At 35.8% G+C, this 22,626-nt stretch overlaps 1 protein-coding gene across 1 annotated transcript in view; it reads left to right on the top strand.

The window, feature by feature from the left end:
* LOC112044538 (putative glutathione-specific gamma-glutamylcyclotransferase 2) overlaps positions 1–22,626 on the top strand; it is a 29,012-nt gene that overhangs the window by 1,566 nt on the left and 4,820 nt on the right. The window contains exon 2 of the mRNA XM_024080420.2: positions 1,680–1,715. Coding sequence (XP_023936188.2) covers positions 1,680–1,715 — 36 coding nt within the window. The remainder of the gene's footprint in view (positions 1–1,679; positions 1,716–22,626) is intronic.

Here is a 22,626-nt window from a genome sequence, read left to right as displayed (position 1 = left end):
TTATTGTGCTTTTAGAAATGCTTTGATTACAAGTATTTGCCATACTTGTACTATAATTCCCTTATCTCTATGGGTTGGCAAATAAATGCTAAGTGATAGCTGTAATTCCCATCGCTTTTGAAATAAGTCTCTTTAAATAAAGCAAGCATTAAATTAGGTAAAAGGCATAGACTCAAAATTCTGAAAGTTATGTGTTGATTCCCACTCTCAGGTCTACCACTCCTAACCACTCCTAGCAGTAGCAGTTACCTACTGATAAATTTTTGGTCTAATTTAAAAGTTGGCTTTAGTATATTTACAATTAAAAAACAATAATTGTAATTTATATGTTGTCTAAGTTGGAGCATGGTTACTTAGAACAGCGGTTCCCAAAAGGTGTTCGACGGAACCCTGAGGTTCCGTGAAAGGCCCTCAGGGGTTCCGTGATAATTCAAGATTTTCTATATTGTAAATCGTTTCACTTGTGATTAATTAATTTGCGTAATTTATTATTCATTGTCAATTAACTTGTTTTAAACATTGCATTCCAAAATTCCACTTTGGGTACCATGTAGGAAACCGATATGCTCTTCCACATGCCCACGAGACGTAAGTGTATTTAGTTTAGGCACTTCTTTCTTAAGCCAGGGATCCACCGATAAATGGTTAAACAAAAACCGGGTTCCAAAGTCAACTGAATTTGGGAACCGCTGACTTAGAAGATGGCTATTCACTCTTGCTTTGAAGATGTATAAATTATATGTATGAGTATTTAGTATCATAGATTTGATAGCTTCAACAACTCTTATAAACTCCTATAATATACAATTTAACTTTTTTGGTTTGACCATTATTGGTTGTTATTGCCCATTTGGATGGTATGTTTAAAGGTTTTCACTTACCATTGAATGCTTTCAACCTGGTCAGTCAAAAAATTAGTGGCGTTTTCTTTCCATTATAATGTCATTTGCAAATTTCATGACACCCAGTTTCTATTAATTTTTTTATATTAGAGTAGCTTTTGAAAAGCCCATCCCCAGCTTTCGGGTTTGCCTGTGACAATATGAAGACAGTTTTTCATTAAGTAGCAACTAATCAAGAGCAGTTCAAGAATAGCTTGGCAAGTTTGTTGATTACACTCCCATGATATGCGGGCGACGGGGGCAAAGGACTTCGCGCGTGAAGTCGTGCGCGCGGAGCATCGCTACCCCCCTCTTGGCCCGCTCGGACCATAGAGCATTTTCCAAGCTACATGAGTCAAGGGCAAGCTCGATAAAAAAAAATTGCAGACAGTCAAATCACTGTTTATTTACATATTATTAGATTATAAAATAATTTTGTGTGTAAATTTAAACACTCGTGTGTTAATATTACATAATAGTATGGTAACTCCGCATTGTTTATTTATATCTTGTCGTGTCTTTGGCCGTGACGATTTTAGCGCGTGTAAACTTTTTATTATGACTAAAGTATGTGAAAATAGAAAACTCATTCGTTTTAACGCGTAGGTACTTATACTTTTAAACTGATCAGTACACAGAACTGATCAGCACATAGTGTTATTTTTCGCTTTTTAGTAAAGTAATTGTTTGCATTTTAACAACTATTATATGTATATATTTAAAATTTTGGCATTATGAGGTTAATAGGGCATTATGAGTGGATTAATGTTTTATTAAAATATTTTTTTTTGTTTACAGCCCGGGCGTGTCGCAACTCTAATAGAAGATAAAGAGGTAAGCACAATTTACCTTAATTTACCACAGTTTATATACCTACTCGTAAATACCCTTATCAGTTATTTTAGACGTCCAATATGTCAAATAAAACCTTTTATGATTAATTTAACTGTATAATTTGCCTTTGATCTAGTTCACGGTTTCCTAGATTTTGTATTAAAAATGTGGCTGGCCACAATTTAACTAGGCAACCTATTTGTCACTGAGAATATTATCTATCACTAGCTGACGCCGCGCGGTTTCACCCGCGTGGTTCCCGTTCCCGTAGGAATATGCGGATAAAATATAGCTTATAGCCTTCCTCGATAAATGGACTATCTCACACTGAAAGAATTTTTCAAATCGGACCAGTAGCTCCTGAGATTAGAGCGTTCAATCAAACAAACAAACAAACTCTTCAGCTTTATAATATTAGTATAGATTCAATAAATAAATATCATTAACTAATAATAAACAGATGAGGGTATATTTCTAATGCCAGATCATAGATCAACCACTCTGTAACCTCAGCTAGGCTATTCTGTAACGATATTTTTATAACTCGCAAGTGCGAGTTTGGAATTCACCTCTATTTAACACGATACTATAGAATGAGAAAGATAGCGGTGAATTCGAAACTCGCACTTGCGAGTTACACAAAACATCGTTAGAGAATAGCCGTGCTGACCCGCTAGTTCTCAATTCAATTATTTTTTTTGAGTTTATGGCTTGCTGCTGTACCAACTGGGTACAATTTACTTCGCCAATGTTACGTGGTAAGGAAGACACACTTTCAGAGGTTGATCGGTGTAAGCTGGGAATCAAGAATTGATTATTAATCAGCTTAATTTTGACACTATAAATAGCGGATTTTTTTTTGTTAGTGTGGTTGTTAGTCACATTTCTGAAAGAACACAAAATTAATATTGTTAGCACACATAATATTTACAGCTGAATGTTATTACATTGAATATATTTACATATAAATTTACAATAGGGACTAAACACAGACATTAACAAACACTCAACATTTAAAGGACGTGGGACTTTAGGAGGAAGAACATCATATAGGGGTGGAGAAGTTTAGGGCAAGAGAAGAGGTGGGAAACTGAGCCTTCGTCCAAACCACATTCGCACAGAGAGTGATCTCTCACTGTAATTTTGTTTAAGTGTAGACAGGTGTACCTGTAGACAGGTGTACAGGCACCGCTAGTTCTCATATGCCTGTATTTACATTAGCAAGTACCTTTACCCCTACGAAAAAAAAAAAAAAAGTATCTTTCAGACCGGAAAACCATTTTGTTTCCATGAAATGTGTTTTTAAGTCATCCTTTCCTAGTAAGAATTAGTTTTTATTTGACGTTCCGCATGATGCTGAAGTAGATTTTGTTTATATAGTATAAGATATTGGTTTTGTTTGTCGTTCCGAATGATGTGCCGAATGTAACTGCCGATTGTTTTTATTTACTTTAGGAAGCAGACTGATATTGACCTTGCCCGTGTCTTGTCATGTCTTCCGCTATGATTCATTATAGTTTTAACGTGTCTTAAACTATTTTTTGAAGTAAATCAATAATTTATTGACAAAAAATTATTATAAATACAGAAACCTATAACGATAAATACAGAAACCTATACATAGTTGCGACAATTTTGCAATTAAATTCTTTTTTCTCCTTTTTTTATAAAATGAAGGATCTAAATCACAAATGAGGGAAATATTATTATATTCGTACTCTTATGTGAACATTCATAAAAAACAATACATTCATAAAAAACAAAACATAAAACCTCCCTTCTTTTTCGCAGTCAGTTAAAATAACTGAACACAAGTTTACAAGAATATTTTTTCTCGCACTAATTTCGGTAAATCGCCATTTCCTTGAATTCAATTAACAATTTGGTTCCAACTCTCTAATTAACGGAGAATTACTCGTTGCAAAATCGATTATCACTAATTTTGTCGTTTGATAAATTTCGAGTGGGTTGTGACCTCGATCTTAATCTTTGGTCTTCCGTTGGAGGTTCATCAGATATAGGGCCTCATTAACAGACAAGGTTAGTCTGTAGACTTTCAAGATAGCATTATCTTGCGAGCTAAATTAAATGCATTTATCAGGTACTAGCCGATGCGCCGCGGTTTCGCCCGCGTAGTTCCTGTTCCCGTGAAAAATAGGGATAAATTTAGCCTATTTTTTTATTCTTTACAAGTTAACCCTTGACTAAAACCTCATCTGATGGTAAGTGATGATGCAGTCTAAGATGGAGGCGGGCTAACTTGTGAGGAGGATAAAAATCCACACCCCTTTCGGTTTCTACACATCGTACCGGAACGCTAAATCGCTTGGCGGTACGTCTTTGTCGGTAGGGTGGTAACTAGCCACGACCGAAGCCTCCCACCAGCCAGACCTGGAATTAAGAAAATCTCAATCTGCCCAGCCGGGGATCAAACTCAGGACCTCCGTCTTGTAAATCTACCGCGCATACCACTGCGCCACGGAGGCCGTCAAAAAAGTCAGTTGATCTAGATACCCCCTATAACACCACAAACTTTACCTTTTTATATTTATATAATTAGTACCTATTGTTTTTAATGCAAATAGGCTCGCGTTTGACCATGACCTAACCTGATGGGTAAGTGTAGATACAGTCTAAGATGGGACCCGCTTGCCTAGAAGGCGCCTATTCACTCTTGTTTTGAAGATACCCAAGTTATAAGATTCAGGAAAAATAGACTTGGAAAGGGCCATACCCTAGCCGTGCGTATGGGAAAAGAATAGGCTAAAGTGTCTTTTACGAGTCCTAGGGACATCTACATCATAGGGATGAAAACCCACCACTTATCCTGCGGTGCGATGGTAAAAAGGCGAAGGTATATGGATGAGTCTTGACCGTTGTAGATAAATAGGTGCATGACGAAAAATGCAATAATTATGAATCACATGCCAACAAGCACGTAAAACCTCGAATTACTCGAACAGTAAGTTACATTATAACAATGCCTTGATAAACGTGGGTGTCGGGTATTATTCCATATCTATATTAATTGCTAGCTAGCGGACGAATTCGTGTGTAATTCAGTTTTTTCGAATATCTTTTTTTCTTATCGAAATTTATTAAAATTTCCTCCGTGGTGCAGTGGTATGCGCGATGGATTTACAAGACGGAGGTCCTGGGTTCGATCCCCGGCTGGGCCGATTGAGGTTTTCTTAATTGGTCCAGGTCTGGCTGGTGGGAGGTTTCGGCCTTGGCTAGTTACCACCCTACCGACAAAGACGTACCGCCAAGCGATTTAGCGTTCCGGTACGATGTCGTGTAGAAACCGAAAGAGTGTGGATTTCATCCTACTCCCTTCAAATTAGCCCGCTTCCATCTTAGATTGCATCATCACTTACCATCAGATGAGACTGTAGTCAAGGGCTAACTTGTAAAAAATATAAACAAAGGCTATATATTTGCTCACTAAAGCTATCATGAAATGGTTTGAGCTACCATGGATAATCTCCGAAACAAAATAAAGCGAACAGACTAACAGACACAAATGACAAAGACACACAAAAAATCGTGGCTTTCTAGTGGTAAAAGAATTTTGAAGAGGTTTACTAGATACAGAAATTACCCCTGCAATAACACAAACTTTACTTTATACTAGTTTATAGCTTGGCAACTTTGTTCGTAAAACTCCCGATGATTCGCGCGGGCCGGGGGGCGTGTAGCGACGAATGAATAACCCACGACTGATGCATGTTATTCCCTGCACACACGATTTCAAACCCGCGCAGTCTGTCCCCCTGTCGCCCGCATATAATAGTTTAAGTCTTATTACAGTTCAATATAATTTAACATTATATTCAGACGATTTCGAAGTAAGGAAAATATGTATGTTAAGGTTTTTCCTTAAGATAAATCGGGATACAAATTGCGTGCAATTTTCAAACGTACGTATTTAAGTACGTAATATACGTATTTGTCATCTTGACTGAAGGAATTTCACCTCTGCGTATCTTTGCTTTTGGAAGTTTGTGATTTGTCTATGTCAATGTACAGGGATGAATACTGTATTTTTCGATGCGCAGTGGATGGATATAAAATGCGTGCAATTTTTAAACATTCGTGTAGAAGTATGTATAAATATCTGAGGTGTAATGTATACTTAATACGTAAGTATTTGCCATTTAGATTTAGATTGAATGAATTTCATCTGGGTCTTTAGCTATTTTATCGATATCGCAGCGGGATCGTCATCATTATCAACCCATATTCGGCTCACTGCTGAGCTCGAGTCTCCTCTCAGAATTAAAGGGGTTAGGCCAATAGTCCACCACGCTGGTCCAATGCGGATTGGCAGACTTCACACACGCAGAGAATTAAGAAAATTCTCTGGTATGCAGGTTTCCTCACGATGTTTTTCCTTCACTGTTGCCACCGATTCCGGAGGGTGTGGGTTCGAATCTGGTCCGAGGCATGCACCTTCATCTTTTCAGTTGTGTGCATTTTAAGAAATTAAATATCACGCAGCGGGATATCTGCGTACAATTTTCAAACGACATATTTTATCCTCGTATTCTCACGACGACGTGAGAATACGAGGATAAAATATATAAATAGTCTACACTCACAAATAACGTGTCTTTCTAGTGGTAAAAGAATTTACAAAATCAGTTCAATGGATCAAGAAATTACCTCCTACAACACGACAAACTTTACTTTATAATATTAGTATAGATTAAACAAAGTCTTTAGCCAATGGAAAATTATATTACATCTACATTTTCCAAATTCAACAAACACTTGTATCGTATCATCATCATCATGTCAGCCGATGGACGTCCACTGCAGGACATAGGCCTTTTGTAGGGACTTCCAAATATCACGATACTGAGCCACCTGCATCCAGCGAATCCCTGCGACTCGCTTGATGTCGTCAGTCCACCTGGTGGGGGGTCGGCATTCCAGTACTTTGGGACCCTAACGTCCATCGGCTCTTCGAACTATATGTCCCGCCCATTGCCATTTCAGCTTCGCAACTCGTTGAGCTATGTCGGTGACTTTGGTTCTTCTGCGGATCTCCTCATTACTGATTCGATCACGCAGAGAAATTGATACTTCAACATAGCTCGTGTATCGTGTAACATAAGTATTTCGAAATAGCACAGTTCATTAGACGCAATTTCACACACTTGTAAATATTTCCGATGCGCATATTATCTACACGTGTCAACACTGTGGCTTTGTAACATTCTCGCTGTATTGCCCCGACTTTATTATCGCTTCAATACAAAAAGATTCTTTAATAGTGGACTGAGAACCTGCGAGTGCCAGACATACAACATTTAATGAAGGCTGAATGTTTGTTGTACCATATTGTGTAAGTACGATAGCCAATTACGGAGTTTGGATTGATTGTGGAAGGTAGCAGGTATCAAGGGTCCAATTCCTTAATTGTCCAAGTTTAAGTAAAATGTTAACGACCAACTACGGTCCGACCAACAACGGTCGTTAACTATGGGCCTCATAAGAAGGCTCAGAGTCACACAGCGGGCGATGGAACGAGCTATGTTGGGAGTATCTCTGCGTGATAGAATCAGAAATGAGGAGATCCGCAGAAGAACCAAAGTCACCGACATAGCTCAACGAGTTGCGAAGCTGAAGTGGCAATGGGCGGGGCACATAGTTCGAAGAGCCGATGGACGTTGGGGTCCCAAAGTGCTGGAATGGCGACCCCGCACTAGTAAGCGCAGTGTTGGCCGACCCCCCACCAGGTGGACTGACGACATCAAGCGAGTCGCAGGGATTCGCTGGATGCAGGCGGCTCAGTATCGTGATGTTTGGAAGTCCCTACAAAAGGCCTATGTCCTGCAGTGGACGTCCATCGGCTGATATGATGATGATGATGATGATGAAGTAAAATGTCAAAAACGCTGTCGTCCATTTTGTGACGTCACAATGTTACTTGATGTACTAAACTTCAAACTAATTAGTTTGGGCGTTTGTAGGGGCATTGTTATTGTGACGTCATGAAACAGTTGAAATGTAGACCATCATGCTCGACAGGCGTATTGGCTCGTATTGTCAAAAACATATAATAAAAAAACTAAAATTTTCATGTAATCACGTTTTAAAAAAAATATGAAGAATTTTTTTTCAATCTAGTAGAACGATAATGAACTATGTATTTAAAAAAGTGTTAACTTGCCATTGTAAGATCTCTGCTCACGAAATACATGAACGGCCTCTTTCTAATCTACCTGCATCAAATGCGGTATGTCTGGCTATGACAAGTTCTTAGTCCAATTACCAGCTTTTGTCCTCATTATTTGAACTAAGTTAAAATTAAAATATTATATTGTATGTACATTGTGCATAAATCATAATTCACGTCACCATTTGTATTGAATGTCGTTGACCTACTGCCAAATTGCCTCGTTTGTACAGTAGTAATTTTTTTTATATCGGATTACGGGGTCCCACTTTCGAGTCTTGGGTCGGGTTATGAATCATTGACTTCTACGTTGGGGTCCCAAGGTGCTGGAAAGGCGATCCCGAACTTTTAGCGCAGTGTTGGTCGACCCCCATCAGGTAGACTGACGACATCAAGCGAAACGCAGGTATTCGCTGGATGCAGGAACCTATCGTAATCTCATCACATTACCTATATCAACTAGGCTATTCTATAACGATATTTTTATAACTCGCAATTGCGAGTTTCGAATTCCCCTCTATCTCTCTCTGTTTAACACGATCAATCAATCAATCAATCAGTTTATTTATTTGAAGATACATTATATATAGGTGGTCGATTGATATAGATGGTAAATGTATCTTGCAAATTTGGCATGCAAACTATTTATTAAGTATGTGTTATTAAATTAATTCAAATGACAATTTAACCATTTAAAATTTACATCTTTACAATAATTTTATAAGTAAACATTTATTTTTATAATTATATTACTACGATACTATAAAATGATAGAGCCGTGATAGCCCAGTGGATATGACCTCTGCCTCCGATTCCGGAGGGTGTGGGTTCGAATCCGGTCCGGGGCATGCACCTCCAACTTTTCAGTTGTGTGCATTTTAAGAAATTAAATATCACGTGTCTCAATCGGTGAAGGAAAACATCGTGAGGAAACCTGCATACCAGAGAATTATCTTCATTCTCTGCGTGTGTGAAGTCTGCCAATCCGCATTGGGCCAGCGTGGTGGACTATTGGCCTAACCCCTCTCATTCTGAGAGGAGACTCGAGCTCAGCAGTGAGCCGAATATGGGTTGATGACGACGACTATAAAATGAGAAAGATAGCGGTGAATACCTGCACTTGCGAGTTACACAAAACATCGTTAAAGAATAGCCGTGCAGATCAGGTTTTTTCTTTGTTTACATAGCAACATAGTCGGCAGATAAGTCACACAGTCACACTGTTTGTTTGTGTTATTGGATCATTATTGTTCCATTGACTTTCGGCGATTGTCTACCGCGTGGCCAACACACGTGCAATGATTACATTCATTGTTTATTTATATACAAATTCATTGTTTACATTTGTGTGTAACTTTCTTTACCGTTTTGATAGGTAGGTACTAGATGACGCCCGCGACTTCGTCCGCGTGTAACCTTCGCTTCGAATGTTAAAAATGTCTTTCATACAAAGTGGCCTCCGGATTTTTTTATTGATTTTTACCTGATGGTAAGTGATGGTGCAATCTAAGATGGAAGCGAGCGAACTTGTTAGGAGGATAATGAAAAACCATACCTACGTACCTAACCACGGCCGAGACCTCTTCTCTCTCAGCCCTGAACCAATTAAGAAAACCTCAATCGGCCTGACCAGGGATCGAACCCAGGACCTCCGTGCTTGTAAATCCACAGAAGCTGTCAATTCAATTAATTCTACGATCTCAGCTTTGGCTCAGCTGTGCTGCGGCTAGAAAGCGCATTGTTGGTTGGTTGATATGATGATGAGGATGAGGATGATGTTGATGATTATGATGATTATGATTATGATTATGATGATGATGATGATGATGATGATGATGATGATGATGATGATGATGATGATGATGATGATGATGATGATGATGATGATGATGATGATGATGATGATGATGATGATGATGATGATGATGATGATGATGATGATGATGATGATGATGATGATGATGATGATGATGATGATTATGATTATGATGATGATGATGATGATGATGATGATGATGATGATGATGATGATGATGATGATGATGATAATGATTTTTCGTTTCGTTCCTTTTCGTCCTCAAAATTTTCATCTTCAAAGGTCACCTTTTAGTCACCTATATCTCTAGGTTATCTTTAATTACATTCATGTATTTTACGTAGATTTATTAAATATTTTGCTTTCGATAACGTTACGTTTCGTATGATAAGTTATTATTTTGTTGTTTTTGTGTTGGACGACTTAGATTACGTACGTCATTAATTTATCGACATACGTAGGACGTTGACCTTAATTGAGCTTTACTGACATACATTAAACCTATGACTTAATAAAAAACCCCGCCCCGCGGTTTCACCCGTGTAGTTCCCGTTCCTTTGGGAGTATGGGGATAAAATATAACCTTTGTAACTCATAAATAACGTAGCTTTCTGGAGGTAAAAGATTTTTCAAACTTAATTCAGTAGATCCAGATACCAGAAGCCTCAATAGTTCAACGGTTAGAGCGGTCGGACTCATCTCCGAGGAGTGGTGGTTCAATCCTCGCCCCGTTGGTTCTCGTACCCACTCCTAATACTGTCTTTCCCGACTAGTTGGAGGGAAATGGGAATATTGGTCATATTTCAAAGATATGACAAATATTCTTTTTTAAAAAAGAAAAAAAAAGTTACTACATTTACAAACCTTACCTTTGTTTTGTCGTAACTTACTGTCCATAAGTTAGTTAGATGTTATATACAAAATTCTCACACAAGGGAACACATCACACCATTTCCAATTCGCAAATTGGCGGATGCAATTGATATCGTTTGCGTCGACAACTGACGGTGTAACGACATGACCATTCACCTTGATTATATATGACAGCTTGCAACAGCCACACATACCTCATCTTATGAAGAATGACACCCTATCTTTCTACCATAGGTGAACAATAGGGTAGTCGACTCATATCAAAGTTAATACAAATATTATTAATTTCGCATAGTACATGGAATAAATATACCGATATCGATATTATTTAATAAAAGTTAAGGATTTCTTATAAACTTAATTTAAAATCAACATGGCTGGTGGCGCTTACATTCGATTCGATTGCATCATCACTTACCATCAGTTGAGATTGTAGTCAAGGGCTAACTTGTAAAGAATACAAAAAATGTATTTTCAAAATCTCCTAAACGTCAAAAACGCTGTCGTCCATTATTTGATGTCACAATGTGGACACGTTTTTAACGTTTAGAAAATTTGAAAAATACATAATTTTTAAATTCGGACCCTTATTATTATGTGAAATAAATATTGTATACATAAAATTTGATATGAGTAAACTACCTTACTTGGTTAAGGCAAGGTCTGACAAAGTTTCAGCCACAAAATGAGGTATGTCTGGCTAATGCAGGCTTTTAGTCCACATTGTGTGTTATTTTTTTATTCTTTACAAGTTAGCCCTTGACTACAATCTCACCTGATGGTAAGTGATGATGCAATCTAAGATGGAAACGGGCTAACTTGTTAGGAGGAAGATAAAAATCCACACTCCTTTCGGTTTCTACACGACATCATACCGGAACGCTAAATCGCTTGGCGGTACGTCTTTGCCGGTAGGGTGGTAACTAGCCACGGCCGAAGTCTCCCACCAGCCAGACCTGGACCAATTAAGAAAATCACAATCTGCCCAGCCGGGGATCGTACCCGTCCTGGGTTCGATACCCGGCCCCTCCGTTTTGTAAATCCACCGCGCATACCACTGCGCCACGGAGGCCGTCAAAAAATGTGTTATCAGTTTATCACAGAATAAGCACTTTCGTCAGTCATAGACAAGATTTGTTTTGGTGATATTATTTGACGTGTCAATCATAGACTTAAGATTTGTTTAGGAGATATTATTGGACATATCTTTGGCTTTACCAAATCCTTTTTCTTTATCTAATTCTGTTTCTTCCTTAGATAATGATCTTAGATCATTTATATTATGTTACCTATAATGTACATTATATTATGTGCTTTGTTATTGTAATTATGCTATGGATAAACTACTTAATTGATTTCAAAAATTCTGTCACCTTTGTCCCCGTATTCCCACGGGAACAGGAACTACGACGGTGAAACTGCCGGGTGTCCGCTAATAACTGTATAATCTTAATCTAATCTATCTAAAACGATGTAATATTTGCCTATAAAAAGTTTTATTAGAATTTGAACTTTGGAATATTTCTATGGAATGCCAAAGTAATGAATGATTCGCTAACAACGAAGTTTCAATGGAAAGCAACGAATGAATACAGAATTCGTTTTTGTCTCATTTCATAGATACGCCTAGATTTTGAAGGTATAGGTAGTACCGAAAGTTCTAGTCCCAACTGGGTGCTAAAGAACGTCACAGTTCATGTAGGTACTAATATGTTAGAAATTGTAATATCAAATAATATTATGAGATAATATTGTGACGGGTTATCGACCACATACTCATATCTCACATCTACTTAGCCTTACCGACCTCTATTAAGCTTACGTTACATAATCTGATAATAGCTAACTAACGCTGAATATTTTCTAGTTACTAGCTTTCAAAATATTTTTTACATAGCTCTTTATTGGCTATTTAAATAATTAAATTAAAACTAAGAATTAATAGTATATTAAATTTAAATTTAAAATACTTTATTGTTAATTTAATACAGCGTATTGGGTACCTTCTTGCCTCTAGGTAAACAATTAGATGGTGTGTATTTCTTATAACTAATTTATTTGTTATAAATTTAAATTTAACATAGCTTACTCGAAAAATGTAATCTTATAACTTCTTATTTGACAAGTTCATTTTCAATACCTAACTGGATACTCGCCCTACATTTTAACTTTGCCTTCAAGCAGACTTCATCTATTTTAAAAAATCATCACTTTCATTTGATGTTATGTAAAGTTAAATTGTAGAGTTTCGCTGTATCTTTTACACGAAAAACATTTTATCTGTTAAATTAAGTTTCCTTATCCAGTTTAAATGGTAATAATTAATTGCTTGTGTAATGTGTCTACTATGATTAAATTTTATAATCCATAGATTTAGAAACTTGCTCATGTGGTTTATTAAACGGTTGGATACAACTTTATTTTATGTCTAAGTCAGTTCAACTATCCATGATTTTTTTATTGGTTTGGATTCCTATGTAGCTCATATTTGCAATTTCGCTTTAGTTGGAGTCTAATTTGTTGGTACGTCTGTCGATGTTTTAATATTACGTATTAATGATTCATTTATTATAATATCTTGTTAAACAGAACGTTTGTTTTTATAGATTACGTGCATAAAGGAGGTCTATTAAACAATCGATTTCATGATCAATAATACTTCTTTATGAAACGAAAGTGACAGTATTTACCTTTTACAACTAATTGAATTATAAAATACTACCGGGCGCCCGCGACTTCGTCCGCGTGTAAATCAATGTAAACTTTCAACCCCTATTTCACCTCTTTTTGGGTTGAATTTAAAAATTCTACATTATATTTTGTATTTTTTATGATTTATGATTAAATTTTTAAAACAGTAAGTAACTCGAAAAATGAAGGACTTTCCATACAATCTTTCAACCCCAATTTCAGCCCCACCTATTTTAATTTTAGGGTCAAAAAGTACCCTATGTTTTGCTCATAGGTCCCATTTACCGTTATACCAAAATTCATCTTTATTGAACGAAACATAAACGAAAACAAATCAATTTTGTGTAGAAAACTACAGGAATTCTGGCATTTTAGGAATTATGATGGATAGCAGTACTATTTAGGTTGCTGACACCTTAAAAAAAATCCAAAACTTAAAAACTTAAAAAATCCAAAAAAAAAATAACTTGGTCACCCTAGGGATTTTTTCAAAACTATTTAAATTAGTTTTAGATAATTAGGTTGTGTATCTACCATTTTTGCGTTTCATCCATTTACTACAGACTGTATAATATTTAGATTGGGTTGTTTAGAAGCGCCTAAAACATTTTTAGGAATCGATTATTGTATGAAGTACGTAGACATTATTACATAGACTAACCCTCGTAAATGTTCATTGGTAAAATTGATAAAACTTGGCTATCATCTACTAAATACCTACACCTCGCAAAATAAACACAGCACACACAAAAATAGATATTTTTCATTTCCGAATGGGCGATGTTCCATTAAATTTCAACGGATTTTTAAATATAAGTTTTAAGTAGTAAAACGTATTTGTTTTTGTAGTAGGGTTGAGGTAGGGTAGGGTAGGTGTAGGGTGGGAGTAGGGTAGGGTAGCGGTAGGGTAATAAGTAAGATCAAGTTCTCAGTTGTGAGATCATCTTAACCGTAAGCACTAACTGTAGTATAAAATGTCAGTGTTAAACTAAGTCACCAATGATTTTATACTATTAGACATGTCACTTACGCGTCGAAACTGAAGCGAACAAAAGTGGCTAGTTGTTATTCTTTAATAAAGATTTTTTTTTTCTAGTTGTCTAAATTTCATTGAGTCAGTTATAAAGTAAGTATGCATTTGTGCGCTCGTGTAGTGCTAATTTAGGATCACTTTTTCCGGTGGTTTTGTAGGCATGTAACATATTTATCAGCATATAGCAGCAATTCTCAAAATTTTTTGGTGACGGAACGCTTTTGGAAGGCAAAATACTTGCGAACCCTATAATAAAACAATTTTTTTTATAAATGTATATTCTTAATTAATAATAAAAGTACAATGTAACAGTTACTACTTATTACGGCTAAGTTTAGCTGCGCCTCATGATTTGACGTGAGAGAGGTGTTTTGATATTTTTTTTTTCTAAATCTCCCGCGGAACCCCTACAAGGGTTTCGCGGAACCCCAGGGTTCCGCAGAACACACTTTGAGTATGGTTGATCTATACCTGTAGTATAAAATATCGTTGTAAGTCACACTAAATTATGTGTGCGTACTCGCCCTAGCAATATACAAATGCGCAGTTACCGATAGGTTAGTAAACTCTTTAAAATTCTTTTCGTACAAGGTCACGTACTATTGACATTGAATCACTGTTTAGAATTTTTAAATACATGCTCCGCATATCTCATCGTATGCTACGGTTGACTGAGATATCAGATAAGATCAAAAATTTACTGGTTCGTAAGATGGTAGCCAAAAAGAATAATATCTTCGAAAAAAAGGAAAGATACAGATGAAAACTTTCGTACTGCATTCGTTTTGACTCACGCTATGTACCTCATCATCATCATCATCAACCCATCTGCTCACTCACTCACTGCTGAGCTCGAGTCTTCTCTCAGAATGAGAGGAGACTCGAGCCCAATGCGCCCAATGCGGATTGGCAGACTTCACACACGCAGAAAATTAAAAAAATTCTCTGGTATGCAGGTTTCCTCACAATGTTTTTCCTTCACCGTTTGAGACATGTGATATTTAATTTCTTATAATGCACACATGAAAAGTCGGACCGGATTCGAACCCAAACCCTCCAGAATCGGAAGTAGAGGTCATATCCACTGGGCTATCACGGCTCACGTTATGTAACTAATTAGGGTTAAAACTGAGATATTATTTGAAATGTCATTAATTAATCTTCTCAAAACAAAAAAATACAACATATTTAAATTGAATTAGGTATTATAAACAAAACCTCAACTCACGACACTAATTCAGAAATAATAAAATTATTATATTTTTTGATAATTTGACCTTTAAATAACCTTTAAGTACCTAAATTAAGTGCTAAAATTAATTATGAAAACATTTCCCAAATAGCCATAATCAATTTATCTTTTGACACAGAGAAAAGAAAAATCAACGTAACTATATATATTTTATAAAGACTAGATAATAAGATTTAACATATGTAAAAATTAGCATACTCGACCAAATAAATAATGAAATACCTATCGATGATATAATAAATCATACAAAAATATATTTAAATATATTTGAAGATTTATTTAGATAATATTTGAAGATCGGATAAAAACACTAAGTCAAGACCATTTAGGTCTAGACCTTTTTCATACCTCATAAATTAGGCAATGTTCAAACATAAATAATAAAATATTTGCATATTTTGCGACGCATTAAACGATAGGTTGGTAAACTCGTCTGAAGGTCAAAGATACGAATTTTGTATGCAAACAATTATTATCGGGTTCTGATTTATTATCAAACAGAAAGAAAAAAAAAGTAAATGCACATTATAAAACATAGTGAGAAATTAAATAATATGCTAAGTAGGTATCTACCTAAAAATAAGACCAAAACATAAAAACAATTTCCACATTTTATGGATGAAAGATTAAGCAAACTTGCTTAATTTTAAGGGCTTGTAAAATTAAGCGAACTTTTAATTGAACTTTTAATTATTTTATTTTATTAATTAAGAATACAAATTGAAAACTAAAGTGTTTAGATATTATTGCTAATAGGTACTATTACTACAAATTAATTCCAACAATTTGACAATTCGGCAGTTTAACTGTATAATTTTTAATCGTATCACGGAATTATTCGATTTACCTATATTTTTTATAATTTTTATTTACATTATGGTTATATTTTTGATTATTTTAGGGGTCGCATAAGTATTCAATAGTAGGTACACCTATAAAAAATCTATTACATTCATAATTATTTGGGTTCATTTATTAGTCCTTTTTTAAATTTTAACAATGTTAATAAAATACAAAATATACCTAATACAAAACACTATTAAAAAATGATAAAAAAAAAAATATGGGTTTATTATTGTTAAGAACCATGATTTTTGGAAGTCTACAGAAGACCTAACATGAACGGCAAGACTCGGAACTGTTTTTTGAGAATTTCTACCTTGACACTGATTCTCGTGACCGAACAAACAGAGACATACAGAGAATTGCGTATAAAAACAATTGCACATGAGTATATTAATATCGCACCCCGAAACAAAGCCATGACATATATAAAGGCTATTGGGATAATAAAGTTTTGTTGCACTTAAATTGTCAAACATCGAAAAAATAAAGCAATGCACATTTTTAGGAATATCGTGAACTAGCTGATGCCGCGCGGTTCACTCGCGTATTTCCCGTTCCCGTAGGAATACGGGGATAATATATAGCCTATAGCCTTCCTCGATAAATGGGCTATCTAATTCTGAAAGAATTTTTCAAATCGGACCAGTAGTTCCTGAGATTATCGCGTTCAACCAAACAAAGAAACAAATTCTTCAGCTTTATAATATTACTATAGATTCATGACGACAGTATACTAGTAATAATAAAATCCCTAATAACCTAAATTTTAATAAACAATACGTAATTAGCAATTGCTTGTAAAGAATGTTGTTTTATATGAAACAATAGTCAAGGTAATTGAGAAAGAATACAACAGAAAACTTAAGATAACTTATCCTAATAACTACACAAATCACACCGACGTGGGATGGTGGCAATAATAGGTACTAGCTGCATTTCTTCGTTGGACAGTCAGGCTGATCCTTTGCGTTAAAAATGAACCAACTCTTCTGTTACTAGTCGAGGCATCTAGCCTAGCTAGTTGGTATTATTTGTCCTTTTAAAATTATTACACCTACTTACTAAGAAATTACTTATATAATGGACTGAATCTACATTTACAAGGTTCGTTATTTTAATTTTAATTAACTTTCAAAAAAATTGTGTCTTTTTAAGGGCGTTTTACATTAATCAGCAATTTAATCCATCATAAACTAGTGTTTAAACACTTTAAAATATGCAATTGCAAAACAATTTTTTATTAAAACTGTTTGCCAACGTTTTATCTGATCAAACTGACTTGAAAGCTTTTGCTAAATGTAAATAATCGCTTTATTATGGTCTAGAACAATATTTGCACTTGTGCATTATTCGATTATTACAGTTCAAATGATGATACGGGGAATTAATTGTAAATATGTCCACGTGCTGTGTACATGATATGATAAAACCGAGTGACCTGTGACCGAAATGATAAGCTCGAATTATAGTAGAAGTCGTTTCGCGATGTTACTAACTTGTTAGGAAGTTGAAACTAATATACTGACGACAAGCGTTAAAAAAATATTAGGAAGCTTAAACTAAGAAACTATACGGGTTTTATCAAAAAAGTTGTTTATAAAACCTTGATAATCTTTTTCTAATTGACGGAACTATCACGAGCAAATTTGATTAATGGTAGGCGTCCACAAATCAGCACCGTACGGATGGCATCGAACGGATTTTATCTGCCGTAAAATTAAAAATCCGTTTGATGCGAAGTGTCCGATACGTAGATGCGGATAAGTAGACGCCTACGTTAATAATATTAGACTAGGCTTTTAGTGCAAGAAAAAGTTAGAGGAGATACGAGTATGCTTGACTTGAATGAACAATTTGATTGCCGGTGCAAAGGAAATACTTTTTAGGATTCTTACTTACGGTGCATGATTTGCAAAATGGTTTTATGACCATTATTGTACCAATACTCAACGTTTACAAAAATTCACACACACGTATAATACCTAGTTGCATTAAATAACTGTGTGCCTAGCGGGAGTTTTCAATATTTCATATTGTTGCTATCGCGTTAACGTAAACGCGAATTTATAGGGAATTGAAACAGTTGTGCAGTAGTGCCAATAGATGGCGCTGTGTCAATTCCTTAGGAATTCGCGTTTACGTCAACGCGATAGTAACAGTATCAAACTGCCACTAGACCCTGTGTACTATAGAGGTAATACGCTTTTTTCAGCGGTCTATAGTTTAAAGTGTTGCCAGTGAAAGTACATGCACATTATGCTTAAATAACTATGCCAAATTATCATACAAATGTACTTCTAACGCCACCTACAGTATTTTTAACGCTCAGCAGGGTTATTCTTTATATTTTATATAACAATTTATAAACAAACCAAACTGTAAAAAAAATTATGGATTAATTCGATAAAATTGCTTCGTCACATGAATATGACTTAGTTTATCAACGCATTAAACAAATTGACCATAACTATTGAACCTATCACACCTTTGACATTGGAGCGGCGACAAACAAGAGTAATAGCTTTATTAGACACTAGCCGATGCCCTGCGGTTTCACCCGCGTACTTCCTATTTCCGTGACAAGACGGAGATATAATATAGCCTATGATAATCACAAATAACGTAACTTTCTAGGTAAAAGAATTTCCAAATCGGTTTAGTAGATCCAGAGATTACCCTCTACAACACTAAAATCTTTATCTCGTCATAATATTAGTATAGAAAACACTTACTATCTAATAGTATAGTATGTTTTGTAGATTATTCACTTCCAGTAAACAATCAATTTCTAATGCTCACTTCAATATCATCGTATTTAATTAAAATGAATTACTATAATGTTCTAGAAAATTACTCCAATCAACTTTACTATTTACTTTTAACTGCTGTTTTTAACCGACTTCCAAAAAGGAGGAGGTTCTACGTTCGGCTGTATGTATGTTTTTTTTTTTTTTTTTTTTTTTTTTTTTTTTATGTATGTCCAGCGATAATTCCGTCATTTGTGGACCGATTTTGAAAATTCTTTTTTTGTTTTGAAGGGTTTAATTCCAGGGTGGTCCCATTTTTTTAATGTCAGGATCTGATGATGGCATCCTGGAGAAATCGAGGGGAACTTTCGAAAATCGTAGAGACGGCTAGTGCGTTTGTTAGTGTTTCCATAAGGTATTTTAAACCACTACAATTTTATGAAGGTCTGGAGTTGGTCTGATGATGGAGCCGATACACAGACGATGGAACTCGTCAACGATTTACAGCAGGTACCTTTTGTTTGGGCTTAATTTATTTGTATTGATGAGAACTTTCCACCTAGATGGGTTGTGACTGTATTAAGGGTCTGATGATAAAGACGAAGGACAGTGAAGAGAACTCCTCGACGGTTCACAGTAGCTACCTTGTGTTTGGACTTGATAAATTTGTATTGATGAGAACTTTTCACCTAGATGGGTTGTGACTGTATTAGGGGTCTGGTGATGAAGACGAAGGATAGTTAAGGGAACTCCTCGACGGTTCACAGTAGCTACCTTGTGTTTTGACTTGATAATTTTGTATTGATGAGAACTTTCCACCAGGATAGGTTGTGACTGTATTAGAGGTCTGGTGATGAAGATGAAGGAGAGTTAAGGGAACTCTTCGATGGTTCACAGTAGCTACCTTGTGTTTGGACTTGATAAATTTTATATTGATGAGAACTTTCCACCCATATGGATTGTGACTGCATAGGGGGTCTGGTGATGAAGACGGAGGACAGTCAGTTCACACTCAGTAGGTGTGCTAACACTAAAAATTAAAAAATAAAAATTTTAATTAAAAAAATTCAACCGACTTCCAACTCAAAAATTAACCTAAACTAAAAAGCAAAAAATAACATCTTACCTATGTGCTATCTTCTGATCAGTTTGAAGGCGGTGCCAATCCAGTGTCATGTTTTAATTAAAGCCGTTTCTGAAAGAACCACAGAAATTGTGTAATTTAAACGGCTTGAATTAAAACATCACTGGCTTGGCACCGCCTTCAAACTGATCAGAAGGTAGCACATAGGTAAGATGTTATTTTTTGCTTTTTAGTTTAGGTTAATTTTTGAGTTGGAAGTCGGTTGAATTTTTTTAATTAAAATTTTTATATTTAATGACAGTAATGGCAGTTATAAAATTGTAAATTACTTTTGCACGAGAAACCGTTAACTTCAATTTACTAGAGTTTTATCCACATAGTATATTAATTTTAAAGCGATACTTACACACCTTACTTACAAGTGAGATTCAAACATGTCTGAAATACTTACTCCTGAAACGATGCCAACGATATTGAGATTTGAATTGCATCTGAATCATCTTTCACAGACTTGTATTTCAAAAGTATTTTTTAAAACTGTCGATTAAAATCTAAATGCAATACCTAAGTTATAAAATCATTAGTCATCAAATAGGTCTTTGTGAATGTAATTCAAGTTGTTTATACATACATTGTAGTAATCTTTACTCCGATACGTAAACTATGCCCTGGTTTTGAAAACATTTAATAGTTTATCGGACCGTCCGCGTCGGTGCCCTAAATACGTCAAGACGCTACGAAGATAACTTTCTACCTTGGGCAATAACGGCTTTATTTATAAACGTGGATTAAGATTTAAACCTGAAATATCTTCAAAGTAAAGTGAACTTTAAACAGTAGTGATTAGGTAGTTTTAAGAAAGTTGAGGTTTAATTTTAAATCTTAAACCATGTTTAATATGGCGATACTCGTATATGTATTGCAAACATCTTTGTTTTGTCCATTTTCACGGTTATCGCAATCATGGTTGCTAATTGCCTATATAATCTCTCTCGGCTTTTTATTTAGATTAACTTTTATTGGCAGGCGTCCACAGATCCACATCGTACGCATCGGACGCATTGCAATAAACGGATTTTAGTATTCTTTGTATAGAAAGTCATACAAGTGCGTCCACTGATCGCATCGAACGGATTTTATCTACCGTAAAATTAAGAATCAGTTTGATGCGATGCACCTTACGACGTACTATGCGGATCTTTGGACGACCATTATGGTCATATGTGTCACATTTAAAAATTACTAGCGAACGCTCGCGACTTTTTCCATCGCTCGCGACTTAATCCAGAGTAAAATCTATTTCCATTCCAAATTTCACCCAAATCGCTTCTCATCTCAGCGTAAAGGAAGAATACACACACACGAACTTTCACCTTTATAAATTAGTGTGATTAAGAGGAGGGGTGTTAAAAGTTGAGACAGCTACTTTTACTACTACATTTACGGCTTTTTTTACAAAGTTAAAAATTAAAATTATAATCGAAGGCTGTATGCGTCATGTTAAAAATAATGATATAATGTTTCATAGGTGTTAACTTTGTTATGGCCGCCTACGCGACTCTTCAATGTCATTATCTGTATACACGTAACAATACTTGTCTTACTTGCATTGTGCTTCTACAATAAACGGATTACTGTCTACACACGTGGAAGCTTATGCACAGCCAATTACTTGCACCTGATGATACAGGGTGTGCAAATAGTTATTTTTGTGTGGATTTTACTTAAAACCGATACTTTGACGATTTGATTTTACGATTTGACGGCCTCCGTGGCGCAGTGGTATGCGTGGTGGAAAGACGGAGGTCCTGGGTTCGATCCCCGGTTGGGCCGATTGAGATTTTCTTCATTGGTCCAGATCTGGCTGGTGGGAGGCTTTGGCCGTGGCTAGTTACCACCCTACCGGCAGAGACGTACCGCCAAGCGATTTAGCGTTCCGGTGCGATGCCGTGTAGAAACCGAAAAGAGTGTGGATTTTCATCCTCCTTCTAACAAGTTAGCCCGCTTCCATCTTAGACTGCATCATCACTTACCATCAGGTGAGATTGTAGTCAAGGGCTAACTTGTAAAGAATAAAAAAAAAACCTGTGCAAAACGACACTGGGCAAGGTTTAAGAATGACTTTGATATGAAGTTTTGTGCATGTAATTTTGTCGTCCGCAACTAAATTATATACTGGGTGCTCGGAAGTATTTCTTATTACTCTAAGGTTATATTCTTTAAGGAACATTAGCTGGATAGCATGGTAGGTATGATAATCTATCTCTATATAGAAGAGAAGAAAGTCACTAAAGACGAAAAGTATACGAAATATTTGAGTGACTAGATGATAAGTAGATTTCTGTTTGTAAAAAGGGAGAAGAAAATTGGATGTTGACGTGTAGA

The sequence above is a fragment of the Bicyclus anynana genome, chromosome 22 (genome assembly GCF_947172395.1).
Source record: "Bicyclus anynana chromosome 22, ilBicAnyn1.1, whole genome shotgun sequence".
Lineage (NCBI taxonomy): Eukaryota > Metazoa > Arthropoda > Insecta > Lepidoptera > Nymphalidae > Bicyclus > Bicyclus anynana.
Note: the sequence above shows the minus strand (reverse complement) of the source record. Positions and strands in the feature narration are given on the sequence as shown.